General features: G+C 53.2%; 1 protein-coding gene across 4 annotated transcripts in view; it reads right to left on the bottom strand.

The window, feature by feature from the left end:
• PPP2R5C (protein phosphatase 2 regulatory subunit B'gamma) overlaps positions 1-19,828 on the bottom strand; it is a 130,404-nt gene that overhangs the window by 12,734 nt on the left and 97,842 nt on the right. For all 4 annotated transcript variants that reach the window (XM_045452125.1, XM_045452126.1, XM_045452127.1 and 1 more), the window contains 9 exons: positions 19,298-19,390; positions 19,082-19,212; positions 14,578-14,637; positions 12,488-12,596; positions 10,979-11,032; positions 5,555-5,725; positions 4,274-4,401; positions 1,709-1,810; positions 190-262 (listed from right to left, as the gene is read on the bottom strand). In XM_045452125.1, the coding sequence (XP_045308081.1) occupies positions 190-262; positions 1,709-1,810; positions 4,274-4,401; positions 5,555-5,725; positions 10,979-11,032; positions 12,488-12,596; positions 14,578-14,637; positions 19,082-19,212; positions 19,298-19,390 (921 nt within the window). The remainder of the gene's footprint in view (positions 1-189; positions 263-1,708; positions 1,811-4,273; positions 4,402-5,554; positions 5,726-10,978; positions 11,033-12,487; positions 12,597-14,577; positions 14,638-19,081; positions 19,213-19,297; positions 19,391-19,828) is intronic.

Here is a 19,828-nt window from a genome sequence, read left to right as displayed (position 1 = left end):
TGTGGTAAAAACTTGGTGGGGCAAAATAAGTTACTTGTACGAAAGTTGAGAAGTATTTTTATTGCAGACGTTTCCACATACAAGGTTAGTGAAGCCGACCCCCTCCCTGCCCGTGATGCAGCCACATTCCTAGCTCATAAAAACATTCAAGAGATACCCTAGACGTTTTCACGTTACTCTTTTTAGTACCTGGGGGTTTGCTTTGGCTAGATTTTCTATTTTAACCCACGCTTCTTCTCGTTCTTTCATTTTTAGCTTCTCTCTGAAAAATAGTAAAATGTCATTGGCGTTAGAGAGAGGGATCACATTCGAGAGAGGAAACAATGACAAGGCCAGCAACACAATCACCTGCTTCCCTCTGTCACTTTCTGGTTTCTACTCCACATTCTTCACAGTGGTGATCACAATATAGGTTAACACGGAAAACGAAATGCAAAACACAAGCCAGACTCAGGGGAGAAGGTTTAACGACTAGATGTGCTAGAATTTTAACACGTGGAGGCATGTGGGTTCTTAGGAAGACTTATACGAGTACATCTCAGGTCTCTGTCCTTCCTGGTTTCGCTGCTTCTCCAGAAGACCTATATAATTTTGAAGAAAAGCTCACAGAGCCATGACAGGTGAGACCATTCCACAGCGTAAAGGCACTGAGGTTAAGAGCCGACGTCCCAACAAGGGCGGCTTTAAGAAGGGACGGTCCTCAGACCTGGTTCCTGTCAGATTCCCCCACCAGTGAGTCACATGACCTTTGGCGAATCACTTAACCACCTGGACCCAACTTTTTTTTTTTTTTTTTTTTTAAATCTGGAAAATGTGCTGCAAGGTCCTTTTCAGAAAGCTAAGATACTTGCCCTCTGAAGGGCCGGTGGCGCGTCTGAACACCGCGCTCAGCCGGGAGGGGGCCCGGAAGACGGCCTGTGCACGTGTGCCCGTGCGCCTTCCCTGCTCTGCGGACCCTCACCTCACACCCTGCACACGCCGTCCTCCTGTGTGTTTTGCTGTCTTCCCTCTCCACACTACCCGCGAGGGCACGGATTTTTGTTTCGTGCCCTGTTGTGTTGCCGGAGCCTAAAACAGGGTCTGGCGTGCAGGGAAACATGTACATACCGTCTACAGAATGAATGCGACGGCTGTTCATAAATATCCTGTAATTTGAACTACACTCGTTCAACGTTTCTCTGTCTTAGCCAGCTTCTAGTGGCAGAGAAGCAAAGAATAAAATCTGCCCAGAGCCACGCCGGACTCTGACACCCTTCAAGCGTGAGAGTGGGGCCCTGGCTCTGTGAAGGACACGGGCCAGGCTCCAGAAGGGGCCCAAGAGAACTCTGTTGACAGAGGCACTTGCTCTCTCGCAGAAATCTGATGGGACAGAATCCAAATTCCTGCCTTGTGAACCTAAAAAATCACTATACCTCACAGCCTTTACGTGTTCCCCGAGAAAAGCAAAAATTCTGAAAGTTAGGTCCGCACACACATTTTGCAGAGACGACTGAACTGGCAGCACTGCGGGGGGGGGGGGGGGAACGGGGGACAGAGAAGTTCTCTGAAGATGAGCTAACACGACACATTTTCATTTGTTTTCCAAGTATGAGAGACTTGACTTTGCTTTAGAGACTTGATGAGCTTTTCCGGACAAACAACGGAAGAGGTCTATTCAGGGCTGAGGAAAAAGTCCTCGAGGGAGCAGCTTTGGAAGGGGGCAACTTACTTCAGCTTCTCCGCTTTGAACTGCTGGGTACAGTCGTCAAACAGTTTCTGGTTCATCTCCATGAAGAGCTTCAGTGCGTTGTAGATCAGGCCGTGTATCGTCCTGTAAGCAGAACTTCCTGTTCAGGCTCCGAACACGCCACCTGTCCCTCCACCCCTCCCCGCCTCACCCTGCGCGGCCACAGCCCTCCTCCTCCCCGCTCGGCCCGACGGCTCCCAGGGCTCCCAGCCCGTGCGGCGGCCACTCGGCCCCTCACGGAGCAGCCGGCCCCGAGGCCTCTCGGTGCGGTGTCCTGGCTGACGGCGGCCAAAAACCACCTTCCTTGGAAACAGAATAAAAAAATGTTGAAACTTGAAAAAATACAGTTCAGGAGCGTCTAGGTGGCTCCGTCGGTTAAGCGTCCGACTCTTCATCTCGGCTCAGGTCCTGATCTCACCGTGTGTGAGTTTGAGCCCCGTGTCGGGCTCTGTGCTGGCAGCAGGGGCCTGCTTGGATTTTCTCTCTCTGTCCCTCCCCCACTCACGCCCTTTCTCTCTTAGAAACAAACATTTGAGAATGTATACGTAATTAAAACCCACTGGGATGTGTCGGGGACAATAACGGAAACCCTTTATTTCCCATAAACGTCAGTTTCCTTTTAATCTTATTAATTAAGAACAGAAAAGTTTTTAATCATGCCAAAACAGAGCTCTGGAAGACGGAATATAAAATTACCATAGGATAGCTTAATGGCACTTAACTTCCCGGCTCTGACACCCATGAGAGGGGGGAGGCCCCGCTGCTCTGAGACCCAGTGGGGTCCGGAGAGGACGCCAGTCCCCCTTGCCATCAGACGACAGCCACAAGGGGACCGCGGTGAGGTCAGCAGAACTGCCCTGGGGCACCTGGGTGGCTGTTAGTTAAGCGTCCGACTTCCTTCGGCTCAGGTCATGATCTCACAGTTTGTGGGTTCGAGCCCCACATCGGGCCCTGTGCTGGCAGCTCAGAGCCTGGAGCCTGTTTCAGAGTCTGTGTCTCCCTCTCTCTCTGCCCCTCCCCTGCTTGTGCTTTCTCTCTCTCTCTCAAAAATAATTAAAAAAAAGAAAAATTAAGACCAAAAAAACCTCCCCAAACCAAGAACTGCCCAGCAGAGCCTGGTCAACCCACAGCGTTGTGAGCAACGGCAGAAAAACTTAAGCCTCAAACCGTGACTGCTGCTGCTGCTGCTGCTTTTGTGGTTGTTGCAGGATTCACAGCTACTTCTTAACTCACTTCATGATACCCAACTCGCATTTGGAAACACCTGAAATAACCCTTCTTTCTTTGCAACCGGCAGGGCTTTGCAGCCGGTCAGCGGTCACTGCTGACTCTCCTGTCACACTAAATGACACACAGGGACGAGGGCTACGCTCCGTCACCTGCTGAGCGCAACGAGAAATGCACGTTACATAGAAAAGGTTGCTGAAAGTCGATATACTGAGGCGGGGTCTGCTGGGCCGTACACACCCAGGACCCGGCGGATGGGGCTGCGACCCCTACAGCCGCGTGCCCACGGCGAACGTTCACCGGATACCGGTTAGGTGCCTGGGACCCTACATCTATCAGCCTCACCTCCATGAACTTCACAAGGAGGTGACGGTGGCTGCAAGTGCTTTCTGCACGTGAGCACTGATTTTCTTGATGAATCAACACAAATCACCAAGGCGGATGCCAACATTCTCTATTTCTCAGATGAGGAAACTGTGGCCTAACGAGAGGGGGCGAGGACGTGAGCCGGGACCGGTGGGAGGGTGTGCGCGAGACCCTGCGAGCCGGACCGCCAGCTCGCGAGTGTGGCCCGACCGCCACCGGCCACCGCCCCGAGTCCCGCTCTCCTCGCCTGTAAACAAGGGGGAGGCACTGGGTATGGAGGCTCTGCCCCCTGCTTTCAGATCTGATTGAACGACTATCGTATAGAAAAAGGGCCGAAAGGAGAGAAGGAGGCGACAGCAAAGCCCTGGGGCCCGTAGTCACGTAAACGGTAAGCGACACGAGCACCAGTCGGGAACCCGCACTGACTGTTCCCTTCAAGGTGTCAGAAGACCGCTGCCCAGTGTCTCTATCCTTGCTAAAGGGGCAGGACAAGGGAGAGAGAAGCAAATCCGAGACTCCCGAGGTTGTGTTTCTAGTCCCTGCTCGGCCCTTGCACAGGCGGGTGGCCCGTGCTCTCTTGGAGGGGTCCCCAGAGAGTGTGGCCGAGGCTAAGGGTGGCTCCCGTGCTCCCGCGGGGACTGCGCCCTGTGAGGCTTCGCGGCCGCCGTCAGCTCCTTGGGAGGGGTCCCTACGGCAAGGCCAGGAAGGCGCTGCCCCAACAAACCTGCCTCCGTGTTGGCGTGAAATGGGGGCGAGGAGGCGAAGACAAGGCCACAGATACAGTCCCGCTCCTACTTCACTGTAAGCCCAACAGACAAACAAACAAACAAACAAATCTACGTTTTGGTTTTTAACTGCTATCTCAGACTCAGATTTTGATCCCAATTGGGCTGAGGCATCAGCAAGATTTGCCAAGTTTTCCAGGGCCCCGCGGGCGGCAGCCGGCTCGCTCACTTGTTCCAGTGGGTCTTGGAGTTGCGGTACAAGGACGGGAACATGATGGGAAGGATCTTGGCCGCGTTGTCGCTGATTAGACTCATGATGTACTCATTGTTCCAGTAATACAGCGCTCGCTCCGCCACCTGGAAGACGGAGGGCACAGCTGTTGTGACCATGGCGACAAACATCCAGCAATGCCCTCCCCACGACTCTGTGAACAGGCAATGAATTACACTGGGTTAGAGAATCATCTCCACAAACCCCCGACGCTCCAGACCGTAACCCTGAAGAGCCCTCAACCAAAGGGAGAGGACTTCTTGTACAGCAGGAAGACGGTCACTCTTTCCTCCACTCACTCAACACACACGCTGGACCCTGGGCTACCGCTGAGGACACAGGCCAACTGCCTTCCTTCCTCACGCCTTCCGCCGACCCCTACCCAGCGCGGGGCTCTGAGGTGTCAGCGGTGAGCAGGGGGAGTGGAGCTTCCGTTCTGGGGGGGGAAGACCAATGAGGGGAGAATGAATTTACTAGAAGGGGTACGTCGGGGGGCACGCAGCAGCTAGGAAGGGGACATGTGTGGGGCAGAATGCATCCCCAGGAGGGCCCTGATGGAGGAAGGGCAGGTGTCAGGTGGTGCGGAGGCGGGGGTGCGGTGGCTGGAGGAGGGCCAGGAGGAGCCCAGTGGAGACAGCCAGTGAGCAAGGGCACGGGAACGGGGGGGGGGGGGGGCATGTGGCCCCCTGTGGGCGGGGCCGCCTTGCTCACGGTGAGCCGGTGATACAAGCCAGTACGTCCAATGGAGGCAGACAGGCTAAGCACGGGCCCCGAGGACGACCTCGGAATGAGGCCCGGAAGGCTGCACAAGGGGCCGAGGAAAGCAGGATGTGACTGGGGTGCCCCTCAAACAGGATTGGGTGGGGGACAAAAGTCAGAACGTGTGTGTGTTGGCAACAAAGTGCTTGTGGGGGCCGAGTTTTATGTCACCTACAAGTGCCCACCCCTCAGCTGTGGACGGCAGGGTTTTACGCATTTGGGGCACACTGAACATAAAGACAGGTTCACAGAGGGGCCAGGACTAATCACTCTTGGCGAGAAACATGTTTTCAGGGAGGGGGTCGAGATGCTGGGGTGCGTTTGACAGAACTAAGGTCCTAGCATCTTATTCCGAAGTACAGCTAGGCTGGGAGTTTCCCTCCCAATTACGCGAGAAGCCGAGTATGACCTACGATACCCCGAAGCCTGTCACCTCTGACGCAGACGCGGACATGAGGCCCTTCCCCCCGCCCTGCGTACCTGGAAGTGTGGGCTGGACACACACTTGGCCAGCTGCCGGAAGAGGGGTTCCATGACCTTCACAAATTCCGATGGTTCGATTACGTCTAAGATCTCTTCTAACTCATTTAAGAACATGACTTCTTTCGGACTGTGCGTCTTTGGCCAATATTTGAGAAGGGCCATCACCACCTACCGAAGAGACAACACACGGCGTGACGTCCGTGATGCCCGGCATCTGTGAGTTAAGCGTTCTGTTTTTCATGAGGGTGTCCCCCCCGCAAGCAGAGCATCACAAGAAGGTGCTGCTCTGTTCCTTACAGGAGGAACAGCAATTCAGTAAATTAGCACTTTTTTTTTTTTTTTTTTTATAACTAGAGAAACAGGTCAAACTTATTTGCTTAAGAAATGCAACTTTAATTTCTGTGACCCTCTCTCTTGGACCGCCACGGGAGTAGGTCCTTTTAGTAATAAATAGGTTAAAAAACAAGCAGTTCGGAGGGTTGAGAGAGAAAGAACGATGGAGAAACAGGGAGCACATGAGCTCGTGTATTCGTTCGGTGCACAAGCGGCCAGTTCTGAGAGTGTTGGTGATACACATGCGTATGCACAATCTGTTTATCTCCAATCGATCTTTCACGCGTATTTATACGTAAACATATGTACTACGTGTGTACACGTGGTGTTTCGACTGTGCTAACTAAACTGTGCTAAAATGTATCAAAGGAGAGAGACATGGAGTAAGTTGGCGCTGTTACCAGCTCACGCCACGCAGGGCTGCGGAGGGACCCGGGGTAGGGCCCTGCTGTCTCCTGTGTGCGTGACCAGTGACCTCGGGCTGGTAACTGCCTCCAGGGGCCGCGAGGACCTTGCATCTGAGCGCTGGCCTGCGGACAGCACGGCAGCGCGGCCTCAGATGGGACCCCGCCAGGGAGCATCCGTGTGGCCCGCCCCCTCGAGGCACGTTGAGCCGGATGGTGGCAGCTTCCTCGTTTGCGGGGACTGGACCTTGTGTTCCTTGCCCAAGTCAGACGGGTAGAAGGAGTTTCTGTGGGGCCACCTTTCTTCACCTCCCTCCTTTAGTTTCCAAATTTCCTCCTGCAACCACACCAGTAAAGATCGTCCACCCAAAGTATCAGATTTGACTCGGTGAGGATTAAGAATACGCATTTCTAGAGGCGAGCCATCTTAATTCTAAAATAGTACAAGGACCCACAACATTTGCACACAAGTACACGTGCACGCTTGCCCATGTACGACAGCAACCGGTCACTCTCAAGCAGCCCTTTGCCGGTCACGGCCATTTCGGGAACCGCTGGCCCAGCCCCTGGCATCAGGACGGCCGTGACAATCACTGCGAACGTCAGCCCGTCCGGGGAGGCTGGTGGCTTCCACCGGCTGTGCAGACACCCCTGCAGAGCTCGGCAGGCCAGCTGCTCGCTACCGTGGCTAAAAACACGGCGGGCCTTCGAACAACGTCCGGCTAGGACAGCTCTGTTAATGCTTTTGGCATTCAGGCTCCTGGGTAATCTTTTATGGTATTACATTTTATAAAACCCCAAAATTTATAAGAAAGTCCTCCTAGTGCTGAGGTCTGATCTAAACATTTATAGCATGATGGTCTCTAAAAATAATTCCTTAAAAAAAAAAATCGATGATTTAATGATTTTTTTCTCCTACTTGTTGCTCAAAATCACTCAGGGAACATTTACTGAGCACCTGCTATCTACCAGCAGTCGGGGAGCCACTGTTAAGAACACAGCAGGTGTCACTCACTTCGCAAAGCCACTCTTCCTTGACATTTGTCAAATGGAGCTTTATTAGGAAAAATACAGTGATACGCGGGACACAGAACACACCTGGTTTAGCTACTCAATGTCTCTGGAAAAGGTTTGTTTCCGGAATCAGAGCCCCACGCTGGACCTACTTTTCACACTACTGGGAACAACCTATGGCTGGTACCCATGGCTTTGGAGGCTGGCAGCGCTTTGGCGAAGAGGGGCCTGCCTGGAAATGCTGATCTAGGCAAAAGTGGCTCTCTGCACGTCACGCGCCGAACTTTCCTTCGGAAACTCAACAGGCTGCTGCTCTCCGGACAGGGCTGGGGAGGGCAGGCGAGCCCGGGCGTCCATGCTAGTGGCTCTGGCCTGGTGCCTGGGGAGCCCCCTCCCCTGAATACCGGGGAAAAAGAGTTCCCGCCAGACCCTGTAGTAAAAGTCGAGTAGCCTAAAGCAACAGGTGCATGAAAACAACATGATTTTACTTCTGTCCACGACCTGCCGAGCTCCCGTTCTTACAACAGTGTACGTGTTCAACGTGCCCAGAAAGCTTTTCAGCACCATACACAGTTTACAAGTAGAAAGATTAATTACAGACCTTAAATGGGAGCAATACAGGTCTTTTAAACGTATCATACTTTAAACATTCCTGACCTTGGCCGCACTAGCTTCAGGGGCGCCTTGGGTCCAGGACCCTGAGACCCATGTGTGTGCTGTGTCCTTCTTAGTGCTGCTGAGTGGACACGCTCCTTCACAAGAGTTTACCCGTTCTTTTTATTACCAACAAACTTTCAGTGCTGAAGTAAGACAGATCAGCCTTTGTATTTTCATAATATGTGAATTTCAAAGGAAGGCGCTCACTAAGGCGAGGGTCTGAATGTTTTCAACGTGAAGAAAACTAAATCTGCTTTCTGTGGCCGAGAGACAGCATTATGTTGTCTGCGCTGTAGGGAATCCAGGAACAAAGTGATGCTGGGTGGCGATCCTGCGGCATGTGGGGGCCCGAAGCTTCTCTGTGCCCGAGATGTCAGGGCCCAATCGCAGCCAGCCCGCCGTCCGTCAGCTGCAGTCGAGGGCTCTCACTCCTGCGAGGTTCTACCAGCTCGGCCAGTGGGAACTAAACACGAGCCCTGTCAGCCTTCACCCTACTCTCGGGCGCAGGAGAATGGAGGCCTGCTGAAGCAGGACTGGGACCTGGGCTGCGACGGACCCGGCCGGGGTCCGGGGCGCCACACCAAAGGCCTGGCGTGGGGTAAATGCAGCCAAGACCGGGTGGATTCTTTAGCCCCCAGAGAGTATGAGAAACATACACAGTGAAGAGTCAGAAAAGGAAAAGGCATGTGTTAGCATCTGTTCCCATATTACTTTTTCCAGCAACGGTTCTCACCCTTCATTTTTTTTAATGTCTACTCTTTTTTGACAGAGAAAGAGAGAGAGCACAAACAGGGGAAGGGGCAGAAAAAGAAGGAGACACCGAATCTGAAGCAGGCTCCATGCCGTCAGCACAGAGCCCGACACGGGGCTTGAACTCACCAACTGCGAGACCATGATCTGAGCTGGAGTCGGACGCTCAACCGACTGAGTCACCCAGGCACCCCTGGTTCTCACCCTTTAGTTTGGAGACGTCCTTCAAACTCAGAGGAACTGAGCACAGGGCACCACTGGAGAAGAGGCTTTATCCCTGGTGCTTCCCAAGTTTTCTCTCAAGGCGGATACCCTAGTCTAAGAGGGGGAAACACTCCTGGTTTGACACTGAAGTCTGGTGAGTTTGGTGCCTTTCCTTGGGGGCTTCCAGAATCTCAGAGCTGGGGCGGAGGCGTGCGGGGGCCCCGGGAAGGGGAGCTGGGCAGGCGTTGGGGGGTGATGTCAAGGGCTTTTCCTGAGTTGGTGGGTGACACATGGTGTCCACGTTTGGAGTTTAGAAGCTCAGAAAAAGCAGAGATCAGGAGCCCATGTAACTTGCAAACAGAGCATTAAGGATTCCTCATGCATTTCCACTATAAAACACAGCCTCATGGGACCACTGTGAAAGATGGCCAAGGGGACAGAGAAGATGCCGGAATGATGACATTTGCCTTTCTTATTCCACCAGTAACTTTGAAAAGAATATTCAAACACTGAAACTGGCACTCAGTACTTCTTACTTTTGTTACTCAACGATAAAAAACAACCAGTTAATAAAAAATGGGCGGTGGGATCGAAAGACGTTTGTCCGAGACCCACGGGTGGCCAACAGGCGCTGGAAGAGATGCCCAACGTCTCCTGTCAAGAGGGGAATGCAAGTCAAAAAGCCACCGAGAGACACCACCATGCACTCACTGGGTGCTAGAATAAAAGAAGGGACAACAAGTGACGACGGAGAAAGTGGGACCCTGACACCCCACGTGGCTGCTGCGGAGGACAGTCTGGTGGCCCCTCACGAGGCTAAACACGGGATTCCCGCCTGATCCAGCAACTGCACTCTGAATTGCACGCCCAGCGGGACCGAGAGCAGGGACTTGCACAGACACCTGTACGGCCACGTTCACAGCCACACGGCTCGCATTATCACAAGGGATGGAAGCAAGCCCAGCGTCCACGGACAGAGGAGCAGATGAACACCACACAAGGGAGAAAGGGAGAGTGCACGGCCACACCCGGGGATGGAGTTCCGACACAGGCACGGCCTGCATGAGCCCTGAGGACGTCCTACGCGATGCCACCCATCTGAGGTGCCCCGAGGAGGCAAACTCGTAGAGACAGAGGCAGGTGAGAGGTCACCAGGGGGCGGGCAGGGGGGAAGCAGGAGTCGGTGTCCGGGGTGGGGGGGGGGTGGGGGGGGACAGAGTTTCTGTCTGGGGCAATGTGATGACAAAGTTCTGGGAACAGTGGTGACAGCTGTGTGGCCCTGGGATGTAATTCATGCCCCTCGTGCACTGAAAATGGCAAATTTCATGTTGTATATGCTTCACCACGTACAATAATCGATAGCATAATATACCAAAAAGCCACTGAATAGTACACTTTAAGTAGGTGAATTGTGTGGCATGTGAATTATATCTCGATAAAACTGTTAAAAAAAGCACATTCAAATGCTTAGCCTGGCACCCAACACACTCGACTTTGTTAATCTGGGCCACAACCGCTTTTCATTTCTAAGAAAGATCACACGCCAAGAAATTGGGAGATCTGAACGCTCAGTGGCAGCAACCTGTCACGGTCGACTCAGCGAACACGGAGTCGCTACCCTCAAGGCGGAAGGAACTTCTCAGGCCGTAAGGCTCTTTGGCACAAGCGTTTCGAGAACTCACTGCGGGTGGTCTGACCCAAGCCGGTTACGAGCGTGGTTAAACCAAGAGCTCACACAGTCCGGCACGAGACCCAGCGACCACGACCGCTCAAGCGTGTCACGTTCGAAGGAGTCAAGCCCCGCACAGAGAGGACGGCAATCCGATCGCGTACAATAAACACCGCAGTAACGGAACTTGTAAGTAAAATCACGACAGTCTGAAAGCACACAGCACGTGCAGGAAATCGGTGCGTCTGTTGGCAGGGTGACTTGCGGTGAAAAGCGGTCTGGACGGCTCTGTGGCCCGCGGACCTACCTCGGTACCTACACTCAGGGAAGCCCGCACGTGACGCCACCGCCCACACGTGACGTCACCGCCCGGCCGGGGAAGGTACTCACCGGTTCGGTGAGCGTGCTGTCCTTCTCCAAGAACTGCACGACGCAGTACGCCAGCTGGAAAGGAGGAGAGGAAGCGTCAACCCCGTGCTGTGACCCGGCAATGCCGCGTCTCCCGCTGCCACGTGCTGCCCCCGTCCCTCCAGGTGGCGCCCGCCGGGCGGGCACGGGCTCCCCTCCACAGGCCCTGCCGGGGCTCTGACGGGGGCTGTCGGGGACCAGGTGCAGCAGAAAGCGAAAAAAATCAGGAGACAGCCTTCTGGACTAACACCAACAGGTAAGCCCGGGGTTGATGGGGATTTTTCTCCTGGTCTTTTTGGAGACTGTAATGAACAAGTGACCTAAGAGCTGGGAAAAACCAAATTAAAATCTGCTTCCATCTTCAACCTCGGAACTGTTAATCCCTCTTCTATAGAACAGTTAACAGGGGGCGCCCGGGAGGCTCGGTGGGCTGAGTGTCTGATTCTTGGTTTGGGCTCCGGTCATGATCTCATGGTTCGTGAGTTCGAGCCCCGTGTCCAGCTCTGCACTGACAGTGTGGGGCCTGCTGGGGATTCTCTCTCTCTCTTTCTCTCTGCCCCTCCTTCACTGTCCCTTGCTCTCTCTCAAAAATAAATAAACTTAATTAAAAAAAAAACAATTAACAGGACCATGGTCTGGTTGGATATAAAGATAGTATCACCAGTTAACAGCAAAGAGAAGGAAAAAAAATGCCTCAAAGTAAAATACTTCCCAGGAAGACGACGTCATTAGAATCAAGTCAAGAATAGGCTTTCTGTGATTCATCCCAAGCCGCTCCCAACGTGAGGGACAGAGGTGCCCACTGGCTGCCAGAGCCACTCAGAGCTGCTGGTGAACAGGCACGTGGCCTGTCCCCGACCCTCAGCACTTGTCTACACAGGATTCACGGGGGCAAAAGTGAGGGAAAAACCTCCTCTTCTGGCAAAGTGCAGCCAGCTAACCGGGTATCAACACTTACTGACCAAATTTTCAGTGAAACTGTAAGTGGATTTCTGCAAACTGTAAAAAGCCCACAGCTTAGTTAAAAAACTCACATTTTCGTAGGCCATTTCACTGGCTGCAGAGAGACTTTTCCTTAAGGAACCAAATTTGATTGATTTATTTTTTAATGTTTATTTTTGAGACAGAGAGAGAGACAGAGAGAGACAGAGCATGAGCTGGGGACGGACAGAGAGACTGAGACACAGAACCCGAAGCAGGCTCCAGGCTCCGAGCTGTCGGCACAGAGCCCGATGCGGGACTCGAACGCATGAACTGCGAGATCGTGACCTGAGCTGCAGTCGGACGCCCAACCGATTGAGCCACCCAGGCGCCGCCCCCCCTCCCCCCCCCCGTATCCTCTCAATTATCACCAGAAACGACATCTGCAAGGCGACGTGAGTGCACCCCCAGGGAACGGCTGGGGTTCTGTGTCCGAGCTCACTGCCGCTCACATGGAGACACCCGGCTAGAGCACGCCCCCACCGACATAATGCTGCGGAGCACCCTTACCTGTGGATGATAGACGCTCAGAGATTTCACTTTGTGCAAAGGTAGCAACACCTTCAATAAGAAAATCTTGTGCTCTTCTTTCAGTGGTAAGGCAAATCCATTAATTATGCTGCGAAAACAGAATGTATTCCAAGTCTGAATACTCACAAATTCCAGGTTAAAAAAAAAGCCTTGACTTTCAGCACAACTATCGGTAAGCGAAATGTACGTTTCACAAAAGAGGCGGACATTAGCAGAAATTAAAAAGAAAATGAAATACCTTCCAAGAAGCATAGTCATTTTTATCTTTGTTAGTAACTAGAAGATAATTCTAAAATTCCGGTTTGTGGGGCGTTACCCAGAACAGGAGTCCCTGGGGGCGACACTGGCTTCTTTCGACAGGCCTGGAGGCCGGGCAGCTCAAGTGGGACTCCAGCTCCACAGCTGGCACCTTCCCTTGGCCTTCACCCACTTTTAGGAAGTCACGCTTCCCCCGAGAAATTCGGGTTCATTACCCTAATGCTGGCAGAAGTGAGTCTGTGTGTGCAGAACGGGAGCTGGTTAAGAATCAGCCAGAAAGCTGCTCCCTCCTGCAGAGAAAGGGGGTCTTGATCCTAGTCTTTAAACTGAAGTTTTGGGGGCGCCTGGGCGGCTCAGTCGGTTAAGCGTCCGACTTCAGCTCAGGTCACGATCTCGCGGTCCGTGAGTTCGAGCCCCGCGTCGGGCTCTGGGCTGATGGCTCAGAGCCTGGAGCCTGCTTCCGATTCTGTGTCTCCCTCTCTCTCTGCCCCTCCCCCGTTCGTGCTCTGTCTCTCTCTGTCTCAAAAATAAATAAACTTAAAAAAAATAAAATAAACTGAAGTTTTGGTCTCTGATGTCAAGTAGCTTATCTACTGGTGCCCAGTTGGGCAAGCAGGCTTCATTATTTACTATTTATCTGGTTTTATTATTAGGGAAGCACAGACACGTGGTAGGGCCACAGAGCAGTCAAGCGAGTTCTAGACTGTTCCGTGCCATCCAGGAGGCAGGGTCTGTCTGAAGAGGGCATTAGTGACGACCTGCTCCTTCACATGGGGGAGGCCCACAAGACCAAACAACTCTTCCAGGGGGATAAAATCAGCGATCCCAGCTGCTGGGAGCGTGGAGGCCTGTGCGCACGCCGTGCCCGGCCGCGCTGGACATCTCACACAGCGCGCCGTCCTCGCGACAGCCCTGTGAGGGGATCAACCTCCACGTTGCTAAGGAAACAGCAGCCGAGAGTGGTTAAGGGAGGTCGTACAACTAGGAAGGGCCCCTGGACCGCTCGCTACGCTCTCCTGAGCGAGAGAAACCCGCCCAGTGTGCTGACGCAGGTCAAAGCAGAATTCTCCACAAGGACTGACGGTTTTTTCAAGTTAGATCTAAAATAGCGAGCACCGTCTTCTCAGTGCGACTGGAGCACAGATCGACTGGAAGCCGACAGTGTTCCCTGAGACAGGTTTCTTGTGTTCCGAAGGCTTTGGGGATCATCAGATTAAACACAAGCGCAGAGGACCCCTCCCCACAGGACCTTCAGCTGCTAATGCAGCTGAGTCCCCAGGGAAGGTGCCGGGAGAGCACTTCCAAGTTTATTTGGCTGTGGAACCCCAAGGCACTCTCTTTGGGAAACAGTGGGTTGGAGGTCTAATATAAAATCTGTAGGTCACTGATGAAAAAAAAAATGGTAGCAAGCAAGAACTCTACTTGGGTGAAGACGGTGAAATTTCTGAAACGTTAATGTTACAAGTATACATATGAAAAATTTATAAAATGAAAGCAATTAGAAATGTTAGCATTTACTCAATACCCCCAAGGTATAATAAATGATCCGTTCTAAATGTCAAAACGTAAACCCTCTTAGCCATCTTCAAGGAGGTATGTGGAACAGAATCTGTGCACGGAGCCGTGTACACAAGAAGGCTTCTTGTCTGGGGGGCTCTAACCCAAGACCTCACCCACCCCTTCCATCAAGCGAGGTCTTGGTTCCTTTGGAAATGGTTTCAATTGCCTCGCTCTGGAGAGGGCTGCTCGACTCCGTGAACTGGATCATTCTGGAATAAATTCCACGTCACTGCCAGGAGCACAGCACTCACCTCCCCAGGATTTCCAGTAATTCTGCTATGCCGTTGTGATGCTCTGTTTCATAAATAAACCTAGAAAAAGCAGTTTGCCATTTAGAATGAGACACTGAGGTAATAGCTGGAAAGACGACAATCCTCTGAACGAGGAAATGATGCACTTGGGGGGAGTGTCACACAGATGCCTGGTGGCAGGCACGCCTCCTGGAAAACTGTCCTGGGGGCGGCTCACCCTTCCCGACGCGACTGTGCAATTTCCGCCCCCAACATTTTATTTTGGGAGTTTTCAATCACAGAGAAAGGTCGAAAGGTCTGTGCTGTGAGCACTCGCCTTCCAGCCACCCGTGTGTGACAATGAGCCACTGCTGTCCTCCTGACCATGCGTACATCCCTCTCCGTCCCTTAGCCTGATTTCTTTGCTTCGTGCCAGCCTGACTTGATGCCTTGCTCAATTTTAAAGCCTCTGAGAGTTAGGCCAGTCTGTGCAAGGGCAGAATCTCCTTCCTTCCCACTGGGCCGTCTCACCTATGTCCTCACAGACACCCTGCTCGGCCCCCACGCTGCTCCAAGCACCACATTCTGGAACCCCGATGTGGGCAGCTGATCTGCGTCCTCTGAGAAGCCTCTTCTGCTGTGCCCACATCAGCCTGAGGACAGGCGAGGACTTTTTGTCACCATGTCCCCGGTGCTAGAGCATCTGTCCCATGCCTGAAACACGTGTGGTAAAAGGCTGGGGACACCAAGGAGGCCAACGTGTCCCCACCGCCAGAGGATTTCCCCAGAAGCCAGGAGCTCACTCCTGCCCACGCCTCGCCGTGCGCCTGTTTGGTAGGAGTGGTGTCTGAGAAAGGTTTCTGCCTCTCACTCGACAATGAAGTTTAGAGGCAGCTCCAAGCCTAAAATAAGAGTTTGTGATGATTACAGAAACCTGACTCTGAAATCTCGTCCTTGTTGGAAACAAGCGGAACGGGGCTGTCAAGGTAAAGAACAGGTCAGATACCCACAAGATGGGAGAGATTTCCAGGGGGTGGGCCTGAAGATTTCTACGTTTTCAAACGACCAGGTTTCTTCAAGGCTGTGGGGCCTGACCGGGGCCCTGCGGGAGGTTAAACGGCGTGGAAGGGAAGGCAGGGCGAGCGCGGGGGTCTGGGAACTGGAGCGGGGTGGGCCGCAGGTGGGCAAGGGGTTCACGTGGCGGTGGGGGTGAGCGCCTCATGCAGGCTGGCGGCGGCACCTGAGCAGAGAACCATGGTGCCACGGACACGAGTGTGGCCACAGCACCGAGGTGAGGTGGGGATTTACCCAGACGGCCCGGGGCGACCTGGGCGGCAGGAAACGGGCACTGCGGTCATATTGCAGGTGACGCGTTCGAGCCGCTGCTGGACACGTCCCTCATGTCCCCTCCCTCCCCCCACCTGCCTAGAGACTGGAGGATGTCCCCAGGGAGTCCTGCCCTCCGTGGTGCATGTCCACGGACAAGCACTTTAATTTACAGAACTCGACCGGACGCTCCCTTGTGTTCTGCTTGTTTTCTGGGTTTACAGGTGCCACGTCGTAGCTTTGTCACCTGAGCGCCCTCGTTGGCGAGCTGGGGGCTGGGGGAGCAGTGGGCTGCACGAGGTGCCCAGAGACCCCAGAGCTGGGCTCTGGGCCTTGGGAAGAGGGGCCGAACCCTCAGAGTCGCGCGGGATCCAGCCACACTGGCCGACACGCGTGAACAAGGACGGCCTTCAGCTACAATCCGTTTTGTTCTCCTGAGTCAACATTGCTATATTCTTACTGATAAAGCCTTCGTTGCTAATTATTTCAACCTGAACTGAAGGAGGTATAAAAACGAGAAAATTAGTACAATTCTCCTTCTTATTCTTCCAGTCAGGAAAGAGAGGAAGTTGCAGATGGGAAGAGAGCCATAAAGACGCATGCGGAACAGGCCAGCGTTTCTCACTTGTCCAACTAAAAAGGAATCAGGACTCTCTAGAAGCTGAGCCAGGACCTGCTTATCAGAGACCGTCTCCGAAACGGAACTTCCCCCCCGCAGGACGTGCTCTGAGCCGCACACGAACAGGTGGGACCTGTCCCCCTCTCTGTGCATCTGTCATCCTGTGAGTTGGTCAGATCGACACAGAAGGCAGGGTGAATGTGCTTCACTTCCTGGCCGAGCCTCGCAGAGGCTTCTTCCCTCCTGGAGGCCGGCTGCAGCCCTGCCCCGAGCCACCCGGACTGGCCAGCCCACCGCAGGCCGTGTGCAGCACCAGACCTGCCCACGGGGCCCAGTTCCGATTACAGAACTGTGAGAATAAATAAATTAAAAAAAAATATGATAGTTACAGAGAAGACCGCTGAAACACAAAAGTGCCACACTCTAGCACAGAGCACTCAGAATTGAATTATGTGCATAACTTTGGAATAGTAATCTATTTAAATATTTTATTTATTATATTGAGGTTCTTTAAGGTATGAGACCTTTTTAAAAAAAAAAATTTTTTTACATTTATTTATTTTTGAGAGAGAGAGAGACAGAGAGAGAGAGAGAGAGACAGAGCACAAGTGGGGGAGGGGCTGAGGGAGAAGGAGATGCAGAATCTGAAGCACACTCTAGGCTCCGAGCTGTCAGCACAGACCCCGACGTGGGGCCTGAACCCACAAACCGTGAGATTGTGACCCGAGCCAAAGTCGGACGCCCAACCGACCGAGCCACCCAGGTGCCCCGTGGTATGAGACCTTTTAACACAAGTGTTGATTTGTGATTCTGCTATCTGAACAAAACCTATGTTTTAAAGAAAAAACCTCACTTTAGGTGGACCTTTAATTTTAGGCCTAAAAGATCAGAATTTAAACTGTCCCTGTTCTTCGTTGTTTAAACGATGTACATAACATCTTGATAGATAAGTACATCAGCCACATAATGATCCTGTTCAAGAGGAAGCATGATGCCAAGAAACGTGAGCTGGGAACGTGACATTTAGGAACTGCGATGGCATTCTCTGACCGCAGTCGGTGCCGGTCCTGGGATGTAGGGACCTTGGAAGGAGCTCAAAGGAAGACCACACACACCGGGAGCTCTGATACCGGACTGTCGTATCAAGTGTGAAGAGACAGCCACAGACCCCGGTGACCAAGGGTGGGGTGGGGGCACACCAGGGCCGGGCTGGGCACGGGACAGGGACGGGCCCTGGAATCCCCAGAGCCTGCTGGTCTCCACGGTGGGATCTCACTTCCCACATCCAGTGTCTCCATGTGTCTCAGGGCCCCTCTCCTTCTCCCTTGCTGGGTCATGGTGTCTAAGAAGGGACCCGCCGTCCTCTGTGGCGCTCCGGGCAAGGGCCTGTACGTCACCTTCACTCTGGCACTGTGGCCAGACTGTGTGAAACCTGCCTGCTTTCTTACCTCACAGAGGGGCCTGCCCACGGAGCCTGTCACCGCTAGGATCTGTCACCACTGGGACCCATCCTGGAGTCAGGGACGCCCAAAGTCTTAGAATACACCACTCATTCGGTAAGCTTTCCAGGGATGGGTAAGAAACCACATTAACTCTCTCACCCATCAACATTCATCTGACGCCACCACGGGCTGGGCGTGAAGCTGGCCCTGAAAGCGTGCGGTGTTCGGCCCACACACCCCCTGCCTATGGGGAGGCCTGTTGGCCAAGCCAGGGGCTGCGGTGCGTCCTGGTGGGGGGCTGTGTCCGGAGGCCTTGGGAGGCTGTGGAGAAGGGCAGGTGGAAAGAATGTTCCAGGAGGGTCAACAAAGGCCACCGAGGCGCTAGTGTGGAAGGAGCCGGAGGTGAGCAGAGACACAAATGAGGAGGATGGAAGGGCGGCTTGGACGCGCACACGGGCCTCGCCCGGGGCTCATGCCCAATCACCAGGGGCCCGTGTGGCTCACGCAGCAGCAGAAACACGGGGATGTCGGCAGGCAGGTGGAGGGGTGTTCAGACGGTAAGAACCAACGAGAGGCAGGGGCCAGGGTGGGGGTGGGACTTGCAATGTCATGGAACATTCTTTCAAGAGCCTCGGGGCTGTGCCCTCCCCCAGGTAAACCCAGGCAGGGTAGCGTCTGTGGTCGTGCAGGCCTAGGGACGGCCGGGCCCACCTGCACCTGCCGTGGCCAGCAGGGCCTCTCCTGCCCCGGGTACACGCGGGTCCCCAGGCCTCTGGTACAATTCTCCATCTTAGGAGTTTCTAAGGATCTCTGCTTTACTCCTCATTCCTGCCTCTCCGAGATGCACGGGGAGGGTGGAGTAACACACAGGCAGAAGGACGGACCGTTGGCTCTGGACAGGTTCCGGACGGACCCGCACCCAGGTTAAGTGGAAACAGAAACACAGGAAGGCCGAGTGGGGAGGTGCTGGGGGTGGGTGAGGGAGGGGAGCAGGCAGAGAAGGAGGGGTGGGGGGGAAGGGAGGCCGCCCCCACTCCCCAGTCACCTGCCAAACGGAAGGATGGGGTGAGGGGAGCATTAGGTGTGGATGCGAGCATCATCATGCAAAAAGAGAGCTGTTACCCACACGTCAACTTACCTATAAAATATATTATTTATCTGTTTTCTGATGTAAGCTCTTAAGCCTAAGAATTTTCCATAGATTCTGTGAAGGGTAGTTTTAAGAAAGTCTCTCTCTCGAGGATCTTCACTGTCAAAGAGCTCTAAAAGCTTCAAGAAGAAAAAGACACTTAGTGGCTCAGGATTCCCGCTCGGTAGATTACGGCTTTTGTAGATTCAGCTAATTTGTACCTACCTGCAATACAAATTTCTGATCAATATATTTCTTCGCTATATTAGGTTGGAAATCTGGAGACTCTAAAAATCTTAAGAAAAATTCATAAACAAGCTAGAAGGAAAAAAACAACAACAATGAATCAAATAACATGGTATTTTATGAGATGGAGATCAAAGACACCCATGAGTTGAATATCTGCCTGAAAATATTAGCCTTAAAAAATAAAGCCACATTATCTACAGAATTAATGCCAAATTACATGGCTTAATCAAGTTATAACTGACGACAGTAATTATTTTATTTAGCTAAGAACCACAGACTATACCCTTAAGTGGCATTTAAGCAAAATGGTACCCATGGCCGATGTCACCAATGCTTAACCGACGCTGGTCAGAGACCACAGTGCGTAGCAGCCACAGCCGGTGGGATCTACATCCTGCCACCTACACGTGTCCTGGGCAGAGCCGGACGGACTGGAAGCTGGGACGGTTTGGCGAGCGGGTCCCAGACGCAGTCACCCACGGCTGGGAGGTCCCTCCCCTGCATCAG

This window comes from Leopardus geoffroyi, chromosome B3 (assembly GCF_018350155.1).
Source record: "Leopardus geoffroyi isolate Oge1 chromosome B3, O.geoffroyi_Oge1_pat1.0, whole genome shotgun sequence".
NCBI lineage: Eukaryota > Metazoa > Chordata > Mammalia > Carnivora > Felidae > Leopardus > Leopardus geoffroyi.
Note: the sequence above shows the minus strand (reverse complement) of the source record. Positions and strands in the feature narration are given on the sequence as shown.